A 21,489-nucleotide genomic window follows, 5' to 3' on the forward strand; every position below is an offset into this window, starting at 1 on the left:
CCCCTTTGGCTGCTCGGGTTTCCCCGCCCCCTATATCGGCTGCTCCGGGCAGGGACACTCCCTCTTGCTCTGGATGCCCTTCGGGTTCAGATGTACTCTGGGATCTCTCCCCAGGGCCTTACTAAACTTTGGAATTAATCTAGAGGAGGAGCGCCTCTTTCCTTTGCTTGTGGGACCAGCTCATCTTTGGACTCACGAGGGAGCTTCTCAAAGCTCCCCGGGATCCAACAAGAAGCTCTTTTCCTCTGCCCGACTTACCCCACTGCCCAGCTGGCCGGGGTCCACTGGGGACTTATCCCCGTGGATTTGAGATGGAGACACAGCACCTAACAAAGCACTCATTAGCCTGCTCTGACCTCACAGCTGACTGCTTTAAGCAGACAATTGTATTGGAGATCTCCTGAGGTACCAGGAAGCCTGAATTGTCTTATGATCTTACAAGCATTTCAGAGGTCATTTATTACTACCTACATTCATGGGAAGATCAACAAGTCAGGGGTTCCTATCCTCCCTCCTGCTTTGAATGTCTCCTTAACTATATAAAACATATTAACAGGCTTAGCTTCTCAACCTTCTTGTGAGATTTCACATTTTATCCACCAAGTCTGCACTAAGTTCAAGAACACTTATCAGCTGGACACAGCTGAGGACACCTGGCATGGGAAGTCAGTTATTCCAAATTCATCCATCCAGAGAGGATGCTACAGGCATGGAGCCTGTACATGTAGGACAGAAACATGACACAGTCCCCAAGCAGCCACACTGCTTGATTTGGCTTCACAGTTTTATGGTTAGAACAAATAAAAAATTTGAAGAATTTGATTTTAAAGCTAGTGGTGGCAGAATCTCAGGAACAGTATTTTATATGGGGAAGCTCACTGGGACCCGGACAGTTGAATCAGGGAAGTTATTAACAGTTTTAGCCCTATGAAGTTCCAGATGAGAGTAAAATTTGGTTGCACACTCCTTCAGTGAGTTAAAAAAATGATTCAGATGAGTACTGCGGTCTTTGACTCATGCTGCACATACACTGAAAGCTGTATAGTGGGCTTAGGCTCAGTGGGGTGAGACCACATGCAGTCAGGAAGGCAGACTGCATTTCCAGTACTCAGGAGATAGCTCAGAGGATGCTGCTGTGAGTGGCTGTCCCCAAACCCATCAGTGACCTCCCACGGACCACAGTGCTGCATCCTACTTGGCCAAGCTTATAGAGAAGCTCTGCCAGCTGTCACTGGGCAGGGAAAAGATTGACACAGCAACAGTGGCAGCTTTTCAGCAGAGAACTCCCCTATACAAAAGGTTCCTGAGGTTCACAGAGGATTCAAATATGAAAGTGGTCCCAAGCTGTTATTCTATATATTAACCACTTTGAGACATCAAGTTAGTTTAATTGAATTCCCCAACAGAGTGTCAGCCAGCAATGGGCAGGAACCTGACCATTTTTCAGGAGCTCCACCAGATACTGGGCAGTGTCTGCAGTCTTCACAAACCTCTTGCTGCCCAAAACTTTACCTTACCAGAATTTCACAGCCCTGAACTTGCTACTGTTTTATTCCCTGCACTGGAATCCTCTGGAGCAACTACTAAACGTCTGTAACAGTGTGGTTAATATTGTCACTCACTGAATAGCCTGATCCATGCCTCTGTTGTTATCTCCCAGTCCTCTGGGGTATTGCTTTTAGGAGCTATGTACTGTGCTAACCAGAGAAGGAAAGAACAGGAAGAAGGTATTTCCCTTCTTTTCTTCACGGTGAGATGGTTTACTTGCCCCATTTTATATTTAAAAAAGGGCCCTTGAAATTCACACAACTGAATTCTGGTGGCATCAGAAAATGACAATACAGCACTAGACAATGGCATCTATCCACCCAATATTAAGTGGGACATTCAGGATAGAGAGGACAATACTCCTTAGTCTTACTCTGACGAGTTAGCCTCATCACTGAGTAGAGGAAGAGCCTTTCCCTTCTCTGAAATTACACCACTCTCTGGTCGTTTGACATAAGGAACTTTGATCTTGTGCCCACCCTGGACTTGCTTTAACCTGTGTCCTGTTAGTCCAAACTAAGTAGGAGGAGAGTCAACACAGAAAAGAGATACTTTGTGTCAGCAAGGGCTAAAGAAGTCTGAGAGATAAAACCAGCAGCAAGTTAGCTTTTCTTTCTTTAATCATGTTTAGTACTACAGCTCCACAGGAACTCTGAGGATGACCCTTCAAGGCATTGGAGAAAGGGTTCTTATGGAAAAATCTGCAGAAAATGAGATAACAAAATCTGGCATGATATGATGATATATGATATGATATGATATGATATTATATGATGATATGATATGACATGATGTATGTCAAGTATAGCAATGAGGAAAGCACAGAAAAGTAACAGTGGGGAGAAGGAATCAGCAGGGGGCCAGGGCTGCCCATCCCAAAGTTATAAATGCAGTTCCATTCAAATTATGATATGTGCCAAAAACCACATAGGCTTTGGGGCACTTCTTTAGACAAGAGATTTTAGTTCATACATATCTGCTCTTCAAACAGTTGCAATTGAGGCACCAACTAACCTGAGGTCCAGCCTGCATGTTAGAACTCACTTTGTTTTTAAGCAAAGTTCATATGCTGCTTCATCATTAGTAATGAAATCACTAGTAGTGAAAATAGATGAGGCTCTCATTTAAATGGAAGAAAGAGACAGTGCAGAAGATGCTGCAACAGGAGACAGGAGGATTTAAACTTTGTCAGTGGGGAAAGAAGCTAATGCCCCTCAGTTGGTGTTAATGGGGAAAGAAGTTAACATCCCCTCCTGTATCCCAGTGATAAAGTGTTCTGGTAAGGACTTGAGAAATGGACCTAGCCTTCTGAGGGGAGTTAAAGCACCTAAAGTAGAATACAGGAGCTGGCAGAACAGAAAAAGCATCTCAAAGGAAGTGATTAAGGTAAAAGTGATAGTGGTTTTAGCAGTGCTGTTGAGAAGACTAAGACATGAGTCACAAAGATGTTATTTTGCATAAGAGGCCAGCAAGGCATGAATGGCATTAATTGCAAAGAAAAAATGTGGAAGAGACAAACAGGCCAAAGGCCTTGCAGCAGCTGGAACAAATGGAATAGAGGTGTTATGGGTAATAAACATAATTTGCGCCATTCCTTGTATGGAATATATAATGTTAAATACTTGTTAGATTAGACCTCGTTTGTACTAGTCCCCCCCCCCCCCCCCCCCTTCTCCCCTCCGGGTGTATGTTGGAAACTAATTTACAAGTATGAAGATACGGCTCGCCAGGAGATGGGCCATGTCTGGGAAACTGCGGGAGACCCCAGGCGCTGATCATCGCGTGAACGACCCGAGATGGATATCTTGGAGATCCCCGGACAGATACATGTGAATGCAGCGTTCCCCATAAATTTCATCACGGGATTCAACAACTCCGGACACTGAATTATTAACATATGGACTCTGAATAGAAGAAAGGACTGATTGCAAAAATCTTGGCCTCAGGCAGAATTTTCCCCATAAAAACCTCTTGTGCCAGGATGGAGGTGTGTGGGCATGGAGGAAAACCTCTGCTGAGGCTGACTCCTTGTTGCACATCCAGGGCCGACCCCGGGCTCGGCTCTGTTCTTTCCTTGTGGCTGGCTAGATAAAATTTGATTGCAAAATAAATAATTTATTTTTCATATTAATTTGGCTGGACAAATTTTCATTTATAACAGAGGCCATCCATATTCTTCAAAATATTTATATAGTACCCCTAAATTCCTGAGACTCACTCTTCTGCATTATCATCTTAACTTTACCTTTCCTAAACTCATTTCCTAGAATGCCTTGGGTTTTAAGTCCTATAGGGTAATCTTGAGCTTTCATTGGCTCCATAATCACAGCCTGAGATAAACCCTTCCTTGCCATGTAAAAACCCTAAAACCTTTACAAATCCCCAGAAGCCTTCTCAATTGTCATTTATCTCATTGCCATACCTTATAAACGAAGTTTCCTATTGTGACTCACCACTTTGAACTTCATTGAGTTCTTTGGAAAGGAGTTTGTCTCTTTACTTGACATCATCAATTATCCTTCCCAGTCACACTGTGGTATCCTCAATGAGGCTGAACCTCTCAACTATCTCAAGAATTTGCATAAAGAGAGATTATGATAACAGACTCAGGGTGAAGATCTGTGAAACCATTTGTAGTTTTCTCTTCTACAACATATTGTTATCAACAGTGTTATGACACTAATCTATATGCAACTAACAATTTCACTTGAAAAAAGCAGAATGAAGGGTCCAATCATCTGAAGTTTTCTGCATAAAAGTAACTGGTATGGCATTCTCAAATCCACAATGTAAAATCATTAACAAGTGTCAAGAATCATAGCACCAGCTTTAAAATCATGAGATAAAGAGCTGTAACATTTGGTTCTTTTCAATTTTCAATTGCCTCTGCTACCAACTCAGCAGTGTCATGCCCCTGTCCTGCCCTTCACTCCTATAGCCATCATGGCAAGGAATTTGCTTTTAAAAAGAGGGGAGTGCGGGCAGGGAGTAGTTTAGCAGCTACTCAGTATAGAAGAGCAGAAATGCCTAGTTTAGGTCTCTGCCAACATCCCCTCGTATTTTAACATAATAAATTTGATTCTTCCTCATTATCATTAACTTAAATTTGCCATGGTAAAACAGTCACTCTGATGGTTTAGAAACTTACCAGGATTCACTACTGAGGCATGCAAAGCAGCTCTGAGCAGATGCTGCTTTGTATCAAAGGCTGGAAGGAACTGACCAGGCTCTCCTGGAAACTCACAGCCTGTGTAACCTGTCTAATGAGCCTCCACTGCCATCATCTGGTGCAACCCTTGTCTGGCAGTGCAACGCACTGAAAGTGTGCTCCCAACCGCAACAATGCATGCGCAAAAGAGCAGGGCAGAAAGACATACTGAGTCACAGGAAGATGACACATTACCACCCACTCGCCTCCACCCCCACAGAAAACCCACAAGCCCCCTCTTTCTTCCAGCTCCTGCTTGGGGGCTTAGTGTTCTGGAGCCAGTGTATCTTCAAAAAGAATCAGAAATCAAAAGAAAGTTCCATTTGGGTAAAAAAAAAAAAAAAAGTCTTGATTTAAAAGTATACTTAAAATTGAAAAGAGCTGACAAATCAAGAAACCTGTGAGGGATTTTTGATATTCAACAATCATCTCTCCACATACTCTCCCCTCCATGATTTTTTTTTAATACTGGGTCACACCATAAGAAAAAGACATTAAGGCAAGTTATTTATGGTTTTGGGGACAGGGACGCGAACTGACAATAATTAACAGCATCTGCCTTATCTTGTTCTGTACCCAGTACATTTTATTTTTTCTGCTTTCCCTCCCTCTACCTATTTGCATAATTTATTTGTGGCTTTGCATTACCCATTTGCTGAAACCTGAGTCAACTGAATTGTGATATTTTTCCAGCTATTTAACTTCCGCTTGAACAAGCAGGTCCTCATCTAATACAGGTAGTAATAAGGAGGAATAATTAATAAACACAGTCTCTGAAGACACAGTAGCCAGTATTAAAAATTTTCCAAAATCATTCCTGTCCTTGTGATTGGAAAAGCTCGTTTCAATGCACAATTCACCTCAGACCTCTCAGAGTGAACAAGACTTTGGAAAGTTCAGGCAGCACAGCACCCTGAAGTTCAGGCCCCAGAAGCCATGTAACTTAGCAGGAATATGTCTTGAGCTAATTATCCCTGTGTCTGATCAGTTAGAGATCACTACTGCACTGGCACTGACAAAGCACTCCTAGGGCTGAATTCACGGGTGCTTCCCTACTGCAAGCTCTAGGGAATTACACAGTGGTGGAGCAGCATCTGAGTACAGGCCCTCATTCCCACTCTCTTCCCACCTATGAGGTGGCCCTGTAAGCAGGGAACTCTTACCAATGGTTGTTATTGCAGATATGGAGAAGAAGAAAGACCCGCTGTAATCCCACCTGCCCAGGCTAGTGGTGTTTCCCTGGAGCGTTATGCCACTCTTGTAGGCTTGGATGATACCCTGCAAAGAGACAATAACATGAGATCTCACAAACCCCTTTAAGGCAAGTTCATGCGACTGGCATTTCCACTTCTGGCTGGTAAAATCCCAAACTACAACCACTTCTGATTCTGTTGTTTCCCTTTTAGTAGAGGAGCTCTTGTGCCTTAGAGACCAAAGGGCTGCAAGGTCAGAAAAGCCAAAAGCTTCTAAGAAAAGGGCATCTATAGCAATACAATAAAGTTGCACATTCACATGGTAGATTATACACATAAATGTGGAAGAGATTGGAGGGTAAGATCTAACTAGAGAAGGCCTACACAGACAGTAATTAAGACTGCCTTATGACGCATTCATTAGGAAAATGAAATGCTTCCAGATGGGATATTTCAATGGCAGAAGTCCCAGAGCAGCAAATATATATGCATATATAAATGATACAGATCCCTTGCAGGGAAGACCCTTGGACGGGGAGGAATGTATCTGGTGTGTTATAGGAGAACTCAGTTTGGTCAATACATCCCCACACTGGGACTACAAATGTGAATGAACATATCAGATTAGCATTATGCCAAATTATGTTCAATCCTCCCGGGAAAGATTTAGACGTCACTAGCCGTAGTGTGCAGACTTATGCCAAAATAAGGTATCAGATATCTTAACAGTGCCCACATCTGACTACACGTTCCCATGCCAACAAAATTAATTGTGTCTAAAACAACATTATTCACAGCATGGACACAAAACATTTCACACTTCACTTGACAGGTGATTATCTTTAAATGCAAAGTGTAACCAAGAAGACATAAAATTAATCATCTCTGAAAAAGATATGCAAATTCTAAATAATACTATCCCCATCCTAACAAAAAAGACTACTGGTGAAATTTGCACCACTGATAATAAAAGGAATCACACTCAGACTTTGTTCAGTTTTTGGTTTTGCAAAGGAGTTGTAGTTTAAACATCCACCAAACAAACTGGTATGTCAAGCCTGCAAAGCGAGGAAGCTTTGTCCCATTTTACTGATGTAATGTGTTCTACATAATTTATATTATTTATATAATATTATACAAGGCTCTGAATTAAAAATTGTTTCCAGGGTCCCCAGCAGCAGTTTAACTACAAGGATCATTATCTCTTTTCTCTAGAGCTACTAATTATCACACTAAGAACAAGGAGCAGCTCAGAGATCAACACATTTTTCTAAGCAATAAACACTTTTGATAATGCATTCTCAGAAATACCTTGATTTACTCATAGCTGAAGGCAACTTAAACCCCTCAGTCACATTATACCTACTAAATTCTAAATTATGAGACAGAGCAGAGAGCCTGTGCTCTGAGAAGAGCTAAGGACCACACATGTTGTATGGCATTTTGCTTCCTTCTGTGAATTGTCACTATAATGTTGAGTGGGGCAACTAAAAAAAAAAGATTTTGTATATAGCATTAGTTACATAAAAGAATCAAGCCCTGCTTCCCTTCTCCATGCAACTACCCCTGAAAAAATAAGCAAAAGAGAGAGAAAAGGTTGCTTCAAAAAGCCTCCAGAAGGATTTGTTTTGAACAGTTGCGTGTAATTCCCCAACTCATTGTTCTTCTTCCAGGTCTCATATCTGCATTGAGGTTTGTCAGGTTACATGGGGTGCAGGCTGACAACATTTGACCTTTGGTTTAAGAAGTGTAAGAAACTCTGCTGACAATGGCCTAGACAGGAATCAATATGCATGAACATAAAATAACTCCAAGTAAGTTAAATGGCAAGAGAGACACTGGAAAATTATATAGATTATATATTCCCCCCACCTCCAGAAACCAGTAGTTAAATTTGAAATAAAAAGCTTGATATTTTCCTCAAAATTCCCTTCTGTAAACTGTGATCTCTTAGTTAGTCTTGAACACATATGTACCTGCTGGAACAGCAACAGTCCAGTTCTTGGATAAATTTATTATCAGCTGGATCAGGGATACTTGAAAAACTCAAACATGCAGCATGTTTGTTGTCCATTCTCCCGCCTGATGTCTTGCTGATACAAGCTCAGCAGTAGACAACATTAAACTCAACATCAAGTTTTTAAAGCCAGAAACACTTAAGAACCAGAGAGGATTGCAAGAACCTGTGGCACAATTGGCCCAAAGAAATGGAAAAAACTTCATGCAGAAAAGGGAAACAAAGAGCCTACAAAAGACATAATGTGAGAAGCAAGCAGCAGTAACCAAGTCATTAAATGTTTAATTTCACATTTTTGCAGCACTTCTGTTCTGCCTGGTTTAGAAGCAAGAGGCTGAGCAGTTGTGAGCACCTATGCCAACTTTGCAGTGACTTGTAACAACTCAGAATCCCAGGGACACTGTCAACCTTCTCCAAGTAGTGATGCTACTTGCCAGGAAGCACAGGAAGTATCTTGAGGTTCTGAAGACAGGCCACAGCATTTGCCCTAAATAGACAGTGACCTGCACTGCTGGCAGTGGGAAGGAAGTCCCACATAACTGCTACTCATTGGCAAAGAGCAAGCCCTGAGCTTGCAGCATGCCAGCTGCTTTCTGTTTCTGGTACTGAGGCACTTGGTATGCTTGCTGAGGTCTCCAAGCCCTTTCAGCAAGAAGTCTCTAAGCATTTATTTGTTAAATCTTGTTATCAAATAACTAGATAACATCATTAACTATTAGGCCCACCCACCTATAAAAGCCAGCCCAATGGGGACCACTGAATATTCATGCAAATCAAAGCCACTTGAATAAAGCAACACTCACAGAAAAAAAAAAAAAAAAAAAGTCAAGTGCATTAGTGTTAGGAAGAAAGAGCTATTGATGCCACCCTTAAAAGGGAAGATTCACAGTGGTTGGAGATAAGGATATAGTCTTTGTTTTCATAAATTAAAAAATGTTTTATGGTACTATCTAGAATCAACCTTTGACATAGCAACAATGATGACAGAAAACTAAAGATTGACTCTCCAGAGAATAGTAGAACTAATGGAGCTTGCCTTCCTGCAGATGTGCCCACAGGGGTGGATTAATGAAAGAGAAATCCATAGATGGCTATTAATGCACAGAAATTACTTCTGGCACAGGAAGTCATTGCATTGCAAACTCCTGAAGGCTGACCGAGCATTCAGGGAGATACTGGTGAATATTCTCCTTAGTTTACTGTATTCCTTTATACTTTTGCTTTCAGCTATTTTTATTTTTCATATAAAAATTAAAAATTGTTTATAATTTTAGAGAGAACACAGGAAAAAAACCCAGCCAATAAACACTCTAGCAGAACAGCTGAATTCTCCCTGCTTTTTCCATTGAAGAGGTGTTGACATTGAAGGAGTGTTGATATTGAAGGGGTGTTGAGAGTTCAAAAGGTACTAAAAAGTAAGTGAATCACACACGTTGCATCACAAGTGCTTAGTTTCCTTAGCCAGCCTTTTTGAGAACCAGAAACTTTGTTTTACTGTATGATTACTTCGAGGTGAAATCCTAGGGGTTTTCCTTTTCCTCTCTTAATTAGGCTGATTTGTACAGTGATTAGGAGATAGGATAGAGGATTAGCAGATTTGTAGTGTCTGCCTCAAAACCTAATGCATTAAAAGGCACTAGTAGAAGCAGCATCTTAAATCCAGTGTTCAAAACCAGTTATGAAGACCTCAGTCAATACCACCAACTGCTCAAACCCAAAAAATACTGAATTTGCAGAGCTTGGGCTTGATGTTTTGGGAACTTTAAAGGTCATGTGCAATTCAAAAAGCAGAAAGGAAACAGGTGGGTGGTTAAAATAATAGGAAAAACAAAATGCAGTGGTTCTTTGGTTTCTACTGACAGACAAGCTGTAAAACATAAAACCATAGTTTCACTTCTCTGCACTTATTTCCCCCTCTCTAAAGTGATAATTTACAGTTCATAGTGACTACTGCATCTTTAGCTGACAATATTTACATAACTTTAGACTACAGAAAAAATTTTCCTGGGAATTATTGTAACTCCTATAGGATTTATAAATTGAGATTTAAAATTCTTAGACCTTCACAGGTCAATGAAACTTCATTTGCAGGCTGCTGCATTTTCTCATCAAGTAGGCTGTTCTGGTTTTGGACCACACAAGTAGGCTTTGCTTGGTGCTACTTAATATTGCCATGGCTGGTGATTAGAACACCAGCATGATGTCCACTCAAAGATGTTTATTTAAAATGTAGATGCCTGTTACCTCTTACAACAACATGCCTCAGAATAGTCAAATTGAGCTTCCAGCTCCACCTTTCTCAAGTATAAGCTCTGAAGTTTCAGTTAGGAATGGCACAAGCTAATGCTTGCAAATACAAGCTCCATGTTAGATTACATCCCAGTACAAAAGCCTACTTCATGCATATTTCTGCAAGGAACTCCCTCCTTGAATTGAAGCTAATTGGTAACCCTGTGAGGAAGCTGTGGATTTCTGTTGACTCCCTTATCACACTTATTTTAGGATTGCAATACTCCTTTCTTTCCTTGTTCTTTCCTATCAGTTGCTAGTTCTGCAGCAACATCTAAACACAACACACAGTTACTACAGTTTCCTTATCTGAGTCAAAAAAAGAAACTAAAAAATTAAATCATTCCTACAGCCTGAATTTTCACCCTTCACAGCTCCGGGGCTGCACTTCCACAGATGACAGATAATGTGCGACTCACCTATACTGGAGTTTTACCACTCTACACAGCTTTGCAATAATAAACGCAAAGTAGTTATTACAGTCATACCAGCAAAAATTAAACCATATACTGTTCATGCTGTCTAGCTAAAAGAAACCAACTTCAAAACAAAGAACCAAACCACCAAAACCCAGCCCCAACAACTACAGTTTGGTTCCCACTTGACTTCGGAGTACTGCACCTTCCTCCCCAAAAAATGTAGGTTTATTATTTTGCATTTCCTGCAGAACCACTCTATCCTTCAGCCATACCCATAAGTCTCATTTACCATGTTTGCTGTGTTACCAGCTCTGGGCAACTCCCAGTTTTCTTAGCTTACACACTTCCGCTCTTGCATGATTATCATCACAAGTGGGTCCCTCCACCACCAGCCTGTGGCTGCAGCACAGCTTCTGATCACCAAGTACTGCAAAAAGAAGGACCATTATTTAATCTGACCTCCTTGACACCAGTTAAAAGTTCCATCTTTCACCTCTGCAGTGAGTCACAACAGCATGTGACTAGGATACAGCTTTCAAAAAAGGTACTTAAGATCAAAAAGTAAAGAGTGAATGAATGTGTATATGTAAACTGAGGCACTCTATTCTTCACAATCTTTCTTCAGAGCACTATGCTTCTCATTCCTCCCATAATCTTTACAGCAAAAAATAAGCTTTATATAAATTATTAAACAGACTGATTCTAATTTGCCTGCCCTCCCCAAAATTAGCAAGTTAAGCAAAAATTACAAAAGCAAAGCCCCAGAAGATTATGACCCTACCAAATTTATCCATAAGAATTCATGACTTTTTTTTCCCTGAAGGAAACCATCAGGGAAAGAGTCATACAAACGACATATTTATAAACTGTGGCTCCTATCACTGCTGTTGTCCCCTGCTTCTGAACTGCAGCATTCTGGCCAGAGGTGACAGTAATCTTGAGATACCTTTAAAAGCAAAAGCAGCATTTACTATGTGTATTTGAAAGCAGTTCTCAAAGAAGGCAAAAATGGACTGGTGTAAGGAACTTTATTCTCAAGTTTAGTTGAAGTTTATATATTCATGTACGAAAATCAACTTTTCCAGGGCATACATGAAATTCCTGAAACCGGCTTGCCTCATTTCAGACACTTTTTCTCACCTTTGTCACATATAAAGGAGGAAAAGAAGATGTTCAAAAGGCACCAAGATACCATTTAGATTAATGAGAAAAGAACTCACAAACTTTGTGCACTGGAAATTCTGTTCAATGTTGGCATATAAACATTCATTTATGCCTCACAGAACACCTGATGTAAATCAGAAGAAAATGGTTAACATTAACCTTGGTCTCAGATTGCAAGGACAAAGGTCGATTAATTTCCAAATAATTGACAAACAGATTATTAATCACACCTTTCCCAGCCATGAGCTCTGATTCTTTGTCAGGAGAAGAAACTTACATGACCTGAAAGAAAAACTTGCACCAAAAAAAAAAAAAACCAAAAAAAAAAAAAACCAAAAAAACCCCAAAAAAAAACCAAACAAAAAACCCCAATAAAACAGCTGGATTCTTTTGAATTCATAGTGTTGGAGTCTTTTCTTAATTTTATGCCACTTGAATAACCTGAGAGCAGATCAAGTAACTGCTCCCCTGTCCCCCCAGCAATGTTTGCTAATGTAATTGGCAGTAGCTCCTTGAAACCAATGGAACCTTGAGAGCAAAAGCACTTTTACTTTGCAGCTGGATGTGCACTACAGTTTCTAGAATTCATCTAAACTTATTCACCAACAGGAAAGGAGGAAAAGATGTTGTCTAGTGCAGTAATGCTGCAACCAGTGCTACTGTAAACCACTAGTACTTTTTCTGAAAATTACACTTTTATATCAAAGAAGATTCTGTGGCATGATTCATAAGACAAAGCGTTGCTGAATTCCAGTCACTTCCCAGACTCCAACGAGAACAGTTACTCAACAGCTGGGCTGGAACAGAAATAGGCAGGGCCTGTTGAAAGAAGTTCAAAGAAGCTGCCTGTATAATTTACAAAACACAGAAAGGTTGCATTGTATTATCCTTGTAAAACTGAGATTTCTTTCCCTAGTTGTTTTTCTTTTATTTGCATTAAAAAAGATGACGTATGAAGAACAAGTACCTATAAGAATAACCCACATCTTCAAACAACTGACAAGAATTATCATTTATTTTTTTAGAAGGCACCCCCAGTCTTTAGCTATTCACTGCTAGTTGTGTGTCTCAAACCTTCTGGTAGGACAGATTACTGAGACACTCACCACTCAATGTCAGCTGGCTACACTCCCTTGTTACTTCCCACCAAGCCTGACCAGCTGTAACTGGGAATTTGATAATATCAAAAGAACATATCCCTCTAGGCAGAGGTATAATAGGCTGCCGTGCTTTTTCCCTTGCCTTTCTCTTTTTGAACACAGGTACTAGACACTACCAGAAGACCTAGGGCTAATCAGAAAGAGGTCATCAGTATGTCTTCTCAGCACCTTCCAAAAAGTCTGATGATACAGTGCCTGTCTACTGCCTTATAGAATAATGATTTTACCTTCAACAACTTCTGTCAATCGTATGCCAGAAGATGGTATTATTAGCACAAAATGCAAGTTCTTGGTATGGCACCCACAGCTCTTTTAATCAGCAGGTCCAGAGAATGATGAATTGGCTGTAGTACATTTTGATAATCATGAAGTTGGAAAGAACGATTACAGGGGATCAACCCTATTACATCTGTGACAAGTTAATTTGACCAAATTGGGTTCTATACAGACATTACACTTCCACGATACTAGGAGCTATTGCTGTTCCTTAAAGACTCTCACCACTGTCAGGTGATCTCTGATGCTCACCCCTTCCTGCTGCATCATCTGAGCACAAGATTATTTTAGTAAACTTTGTTTGCAGGGTTTTAGTTCCCAACAGCTGTCACAATTCTCTGCTGGTTCAATGTCAGTACAAGCCAAGGTACTGATGAGGATCTTTCAGTCATGTGGGATCTCATTGCTCTTGTAAATATCTACTCTCTCTGTGTACCTCTAGCTGTTGACTCTGGAGATAAGAGTATCTAGATCCACCTGCAGCCATTTAGTTTACAACCTGCCCTTTAGCATTAGGCCCTTTTCACTATACCTTACATCCTTCTATGTCAAAAAAAACCCAAAATTAGCTCAGCTTTCATTTTCTCATTTTATGAGAGCAACTTTGTTTAAATAGCATTATATATCTACAATAGAAAACCAATAGAACAATATAATAAATATAGGAGACATCTGTACTAGGGAAATATGTATACAACACAAAAGGTTTCTATCCAAGAAAAGGAAGGATAGCATGAAAGGGATGTCATGGTCATAGGGTAACACACAAAAAGTGCTGTTCCAAGCTTTGCCCTACAGCCAATCATCTGATTGAAGAGACACTGGCAAATACAGCAGCTGAGTGCCTTTAACCATTGAAAATAATTCAGGAAAATGACTGAGTTTGAAGGACAACTCAGCAGGACCAGAGCTACGTATACACTCACGCTATGCAGTAAAGCTGAGGCACTTTTGCACTAGAAGTGATTTACACCAAAGCATGTCTAGGTGTCTCCAACCCCAAAAGGACAGAAAGGGTCTCAGCTCCAAGAAATATGTCCATAGAGAAAGTGTCCTCTTTGTGTGCAGCCTCACTTTCTGGGCACTTCCCCAATCTAGAACCAACATAATTTTTGCCTGGGCATAGATATTTTTCTCCCCAGCTGAGTCCAGCTACTTTTCTTCATTGTATTGAAAGTGTATCACCTACAATCTGTCTTATTATTGGATCTGCTGACATCTTCTGCAAGTCTTCCTTTGATGTGACTTCACACCCAGTAATTCTGGCATGTAAAAGATCACCACCATAATGACAATAAAAGGCCAGATATTGCCCTCTTCGTGTGTTGCCTAGTGGCTCATGAGGATGGCCTGCTCTCAGTCTTGTTCCTGGTGAGCATGTGTTCAGTTAGACACTATACAATGGCAGAACAATAGCCTGGGGTTAGATGGGTCAACAAAGCCAAACTTACGTGCTCCTTGAGTAAACGTCACTGTAGAGAGACTTGTGGCCACAGTACCTCCATTGTGCCCTATGTGTGTGTATAAACACATGACCATGAACGATTTATCTGCTTACAGGTAAACCATTTGCACGTGCTACTTTCAACAACTCAGGAAATGTGGAACTGCTCCTGCAGGGAAAGAGCTGGCCAATTCCTCCAGACAAGAGAGTCCCAACAAACCCCAGCTACAGGAAGCAGGGCCCACCACCACAGCTGTCACAAGCTTTCTAACACATTCTCCTCCACTGTTGCTTTTGCTGTTGGTCTGCTATCTTTACCTCCTTCTGTCCTCTCCTTTGTTAAGTAGAAGGCTGCTTCTTCCTTGGAAAGGACCTAAGTCACAGAAATTACTGAATGATAATTCACTCATATAGCTACTACAGTATGGTTTGTTTGCTTTGCTTCCCTCCTGCCCATCCTCCCTCCGTGCTTTCCCGCTAGCTCATCAAAGCTGGAGCTCTCTGTTGCTCTCCCACCTGCACAAGGGTTGGAACAGTAGATTTCCCCTCCTGGTTGGTAACTAGGCACTAAGCAATAAACAGGTTGTAAAATTACATTTGTACATTGCTCAGCAAACTAGGATTTTATTTCACTTAAACACAGTTTAGCATTATCTGGAATCAAAGAGCTATAAGAAAACAATGAGGAGTTGCCAGTAATGTCAAGGCAATCAAAATTCACACACTACTTTACGTTTTCACAAACATTCTTTATATCTTTCTTAATTAGCAAATAATCATCTGTGTATCTAGAATACAAGTTTCTTATCTGAAAGAAGCCAGTGATGACACTGCCTGATAAACAATGTGCAACATACTGCAATAACAATTTACTGCACAGAAAAACATCTCTTTTTGAGCACACCTAGAGCATACCAGTGATTGATGCATAGGAAATTAGAAAAGAGTATAGGAAAGCATCAGTTCTGTGGATTTTTAAGGATTAATTTCTCAGCATTAAAGTTATTCAAAATAACACACAAAGCCATTCAAACTCAGAGTATGGCTTCTCAGAGCATGAAGGCACACACAGACACTGCATGAAATTAAACAAAGTTTATGTATATCTTTCCCATCAAAAACTTGCTCAGTCACAATTAACTACTCACACAGCATATTGTAACAACCTCTGGTCTAAAGGAATTTGAGTGGCTGTCCTATTCCCAGGGTATCAAGAACAAATAGAGGTCATGTTGCAGTAAAACAAACTGACAGAATGACATTTTTACCTATTTAGTTGTGATTATCTTCTCTCCACTACTAGCACCTCATTACCATCATTCACCAAGCACTTGCAAACCCCGGGCAAGTGCCATACCAGGTGCTCACTACACAACGCTGAATGAAGCTGGTGTAGTGCTGAATGAAGCTTAACTAAGGTCCAGCTTTATGAAATGCCAGACTGGTCTTCTCTGCTATATTTCTCACTTTTTTCTATTTAAATTACACAGGTAGTATCGCCCACAACATAAATAATAAAAGTGGCTACTACAGTAGCTTACAAAGGCCCAAATTTATAGCATATGATCACTTTACTACTGACTGCCAATAGAGAATATACCACTCAGAAAGCCAAGGGTTGAGAATATGGCATAAGGAATCAGCATAATTTTGCCTGCCAGAGCCTTGCTGAAATACCCATGATTATCCTATTTGATGGCTTTTGTATTTTCCTCTCTGTTGAAAAGGGAAAAAAAGTATATATCCAAGTTCCAAGCCTCTTTTAGATTCTTTGAACTGCAGTAACCAGCTGCCATGGTTTCTTTCAGTCACCAACATACACTGATTCCACAAACAAACAAACAAAAAACCCACCTAAATAAAACAAACTAAACGAACCCCAGGTTTTCCTTGTACTTGACAACATCTATTTGAGGCAAACACACAAAAGCAAGGAGTACATACTCAACTACCAACACCTACTGAAATCAAAGGGTTTGGGTAAGTACTCAAGACACTTCAATATTGCAGGTTTTTCTTTTTCAGGCAAAAGCTGAGCAAAGAGAGAACCCATTTATGTCACTTTGCTTATATCTGTATCATAAAAATGCAACCATCTGTACTTTAATAAGGCTGCATTTGTTGCTTTACGTTTTGCAAGCATACTGCAAATATCTTCAGAAGCACTTTAAAGGATAACTTAAGAGACCTAATGACTTTCTATTTCCCTTTAAACAAGCAGAAGATGGAAAAAGTTTGACACAAGTATAAACATCAACTAAATTTACCACGACAAAGCCTACTCATTAGAATTTACCAATGGCAAGATGTCACGGACTATAACTCATGCTTCCTAAGTGCAAGAACAAACCTAAACTACCTGTAAGTAACCGCAGATAATTGTCACGTAGCGGGATACTCCGCCACCGCCTGCCTTCGGTCAGGACAGCGGCGCTTCAAAACCCACAAACACCGCAGGACGGCAGTGGAGAACGAAAGCATCTCTCTATTAGCGGGGACCACAGGCGGCCGCAGCGCGGCGTGCAGCGCTGGGGGAGCCCGACGCGCCCGCGGGCACGGAGCGATGCGACCGAGGCGGCTGCCCGCGGAAAGCTCCCACGCCGTGGGCAGCTCCTTCGGGATGCGCGCACATACACTTACACAAGGAAAAGGTTTGCTGGTTTTTGTTGGTTCTTTTTTAAAGTTACTCTCGGGCTGGAGGCGCGGTTGGTGCCGCTCCTCCCCCGCTCTCGCCACCCGGGCCGGAGGCAGCATCTGCCCCGCAGCCCCAGCAGGTACTGAGCTCAGCTCCGCCGCCTTGCCCAGGCTCACCTCGATGAGCCGCTGAAGGGCGGGCTCCTGCAGGCAGGTGTTGTTGGCCAGCAGCTCCCAGTGCTCCCGGAGGAGGTCCTGGGCCGCCTGCACCTCGGCCGGCCGCTCCAGCGCCTGAAGCACGGCGGCGCCCAGCCCCAGATAGCCCACGTAAGCTGCCAGCAGCATCAGCACCCCCCAGCGCCGCCGCCGCCGCCGCTGCCGCGCCGCCACCATCGGCCCCGCTGCCGCCGCCCCCGGCACTGAAGAAGCGGCTCGGTCTGCGGCGGGATCGGGGCCGGCCGCGGGAGGAGGGCAGCGCCGGCCTGGCAGGGCGCCCGGCCCCCAGCACCTCCCCCTGCGGGCCCCTTCCCACCCTCAGCGGCGAGGAGAGGAGCCCGCAGCTGTGCTGGGGAATAAAGATGGACGTGCTGCTCGTCTTGCAGCATCCCACCCCAGCGCCCTCGTCCTCGTCTTGCGCCGCTCCGCTTCCCATCTGTCTGTCCCAAAGGGCGAGGCTGCGCAGGACTCCCCGCTCCGCGCCGCTTGCGCCTGACCACGAACCGGCTCCCAGTCACGTTCGCTCCCCCGAGGGATGCTACCCAGTCCCTCTCCCGACAAGCCCAAGTGCTTCCCTCCCCAGCTGGCATTACTTAGAGAGCAGTACGCTAGCACTCTGCATAAATCTGCGGTCCTCTTTCACTCAGCTGAAAGATTTAATTTAAAAAGCAGTAATAACAATCTTTTGATAGAAACAAGCGAAAAGGTAGCAGCTTTTTTACAGTCCTTTTATAGTTTGTGATTTTCCTGTGAAAGATGGGACTACTTTCTTCATATAGGTAGTTTCTGAGACCTATTTGACTAATTATTTTCTTGTATAAGACATCATCCAAAGTTCCTTTCTGTTCTCTCACTGGTAGATAAAATAATCAAATCATTTTGGGTGTATAGGAACATTGTACTTTACCTATTTTTTCAAATAATATGAGATAAAGGTGAATAAACCCAGTAAGTTTCTGCACAGGATGACTTTATACACTGTCAGCGTGTAATGTCTTCTTACTCTGCCTTGTGACTATTTTTGCTAGGGAAGTTGTCCTAGAGTGACGTTTTGGTGCTTGTATCCCCAATCATGTGTTCTGTTTATGTTTGATATTCTGTTCTGTGCTTTCAGAACTGACTCTGAAAGTGAAGGTTTGTTATGTCTTGTTGTCAGCCGGCTCACCTCCCCCCATGCTCTGTTGTCTAGGAGAGACTAGTGCTTGCTGGCTGGGCTTGCTTGCTTCTTCTTGCTCCTGATTTTGCCTTTGCTTTTGCTTATTAGTTAGTTTAGCTAAGCAGTCCAATTTTCTTTTTCCCTGGACTGTTTTTTTTTTCCCTTCCCTTTCCTGAATACCATTCCAACCTGCTCCGGACTGGGTCCTGGGAAACACCGAGGAACACCAAGAGCCTGCATTTTGTGACCTGCAGCAGGCACCTCCAGCACCGGATGCGGGATTTGTAATTTTCTCTTCTCCCCCCCCCCGTCATTCCCCCTCCCTCCGCGGTCCCTTGTCCCGATCCTTTGTTCCCTTGTCCTTCCCCCTTGACATGTGGTCTGGTTCCTGCCCCCCCCCCCCGCCCCCCACACCTTTCCCATCTTCGCTCCTGCCTCCCCGGGGTCTCCAGGGTTTCCCTGCCCCTGTCCCCTGCCTCCCGTCCCATTGGCCGCAGCTCATGTTTCCCCCTGCCCCCGGCACAGGGTATAACCAACCCCCGGTTGGTGCCCCGTCGGTCTCAGGAACATGCTCCCTGAATAAAGACGTGTTTGCACCCGAGCCCCGTGTTGCCATTTTGTCTGTTCCCACGCTAGAACTGAGCCTCACAGAGCCAAAGGGGAAAGTAGCCACCGCCTCTCTCCTCCTTCTGCCGTGCTCCCGCAGGCGCCCGCCCGGAGCCAGTCTCGCACGGCAACAACTGGAGATGAAGAACTGGGCGACCACTCCCAGGAGACATTTTCTGCTTTCTGAATTTGTCATCTCTTCATAGTGGTGAAAGAGTTTTTGTCATCTGGTGTTCTTTTGTTCTTTTTTTTTGGTTTTTTTTTTGGGTTTTTTTTTTTTTTTTTTTTTTTTTTTTGGTGCTGGGGAGTGTTTTGTTTGTTAAATAAACAGGGTTTTTTCCCACTTCTCTCTGAGGAAATTCTTCCCGAACCAGGTGGGCGGTGGCTGGTTGCTTTCTGGGGGCTCCTTCCAGAGGCTTTCTCTCAAATTTGCCCTAAACCAGGACAGGAGTGTTCATACTATTGCAAGTGAGGCAGCTTCCAAACATGTATTGCCCCCCTGGAAATGTTCTGGTAATGTGCTAATTCATAGTTTTCTGAGATGTACTTTAAACTGACTAGAATAAACACATGATTTCACTGGCAAAATGCAAAAATTAATATCCAAAGGCTAGACTAATTCCAGTGTAAATATATAATCTGGAGCACAGTCTTAGGAAAATAAAAAACAAAACAACAATGCTACTTATTGCTCAGTCTTAATTCTGCCTTTTCAGGATATTCATTACTCAGGGATATTTAAAGACAAAAATGGAATTATATATATATATAAAAGAAAACTATAAAAATAAGTAAGAAAAAAATGCAAGGATACTAAAAAGTATATATTTACTCATCACATTTAAGATGGAAATAGACACATCTGAGACACATTTTGACATTTTAGCTGTATTTAAACCCAGATAGTTTATACAAAGCACACGGAGTATAACTATGTTGAAACATTATGGACTACACATATAGAATTTAATGGTTATGCTAAAAATATATAAAACTAACTACAGGTGAGACTCAGGGTTTTTAACTATATGACATGCTGTGAAAACTCAGAATATCAGGCATGTGCTTGCTAGACAGAATTTGGGAAGAAAGAGAGCAAGTTTCACAACAAATCTATACAGAATCATATAATATTTAAATGACTGTTTCCTTGAGTATTCTTAGAAATGTCACTTGTCTACATTTCCACAGAGACATGCTCAAATCTTTGCCAATGATACTTTAGTGTTGTCTGGAAGAACAGCATGTATATCTGAGGATGAGGAAGGTCTTGTTGAGTAGCCTAAAAGGGTAAGTGTAAGCCAGGAAGAACATTTGCATCTTGTCCTGCCCTGGATTGCAGGTGGTAGCTGCTCAGGACAAAGTGTTACTTTTCCACAGCACAAATGAACACTGCCTGGGCCATTGCTTCTGCCATAGCCTGCAGAGCCACATTCAGAGGCTGCAAATGTGTTATTTTCTATGCTTGGAGTTGAGCATGTGTGCTTTCCATTCTGGGCAGAAATATACCACTGGTAAAATGGCTTGTTAGACCAATAAAACCCATTTTGTGTGCTCCTCTGGCTCATAGCAAGTTCTTGTGATTGTGCAGTTCTTCCACGTTACTTTTCTTAGATAGTCAATTGACACTTGATGACTACATTTTTATTAGAGGAAAGCACTTTATTTATCAGAAAGCACTTAGTCTATCAATGCTCAAAACCTCGGCCAGTGCTCCCAGTATGTATCTCAAAGTAACTTTTATTATAGATGTGCATGATCTTTAGGAGCTTTTCAGAACCTTGAAAAATTTACAAAATAAGCAAGAAATTTCTATCACTTATGTAGTACAGGAGAGGGCATCAGTATTCTTTTCATTTCTATTCCAGCATGGCCATATGCTTGATTTAAATGTAGCTTTCTGAATCTTCTGTTGGGCAGCTGGAGAACTGCTGCAGCTATTGTCAGCTTTATTAAAGGCAGCAGTATCAAAAAATCCAGGAGGTAGTCGAATTATTTGCTGCTACTTTGCAAAATCAGTATCAGATACAGGAGCAATTTTCTGGACTGCAGTAAAAACAATCCACACTTTCTGCAGTCAGATGTCAAGTAAGGATAATTTTAAGAAACACTTTGTCAGTAACTCCTTTTTTTACTGATAAACAAACCTCTTTATCATT

At 42.0% G+C, this 21,489-nt stretch overlaps 1 protein-coding gene across 2 annotated transcripts in view; it reads right to left on the reverse strand.

Annotated features, from left to right (window-relative positions):
• KCNK17 (potassium two pore domain channel subfamily K member 17) overlaps positions 1-17,745 on the reverse strand; it is a 32,575-nt gene extending 14,830 nt beyond the window's left edge. For both annotated transcript variants that reach the window (XR_012055178.1, XM_030268628.4), the window contains exons 1-2: positions 17,530-17,745; positions 5,920-6,034 (exon numbers count right to left, since the gene is read on the reverse strand). Coding sequence is in view for 1 of the 2 variants with exons in the window: in XM_030268628.4 (XP_030124488.4) it covers positions 5,920-6,034; positions 17,530-17,745 (331 nt within the window). In the remaining variant the exon portion in view is untranslated. The remainder of the gene's footprint in view (positions 1-5,919; positions 6,035-17,529) is intronic.
• Between the last annotated feature and the right edge of the window lie 3,744 nt (positions 17,746-21,489).

The sequence above is a fragment of the Taeniopygia guttata genome, chromosome 3 (assembly GCF_048771995.1).
Source record: "Taeniopygia guttata chromosome 3, bTaeGut7.mat, whole genome shotgun sequence".
Lineage (NCBI taxonomy): Eukaryota > Metazoa > Chordata > Aves > Passeriformes > Estrildidae > Taeniopygia > Taeniopygia guttata.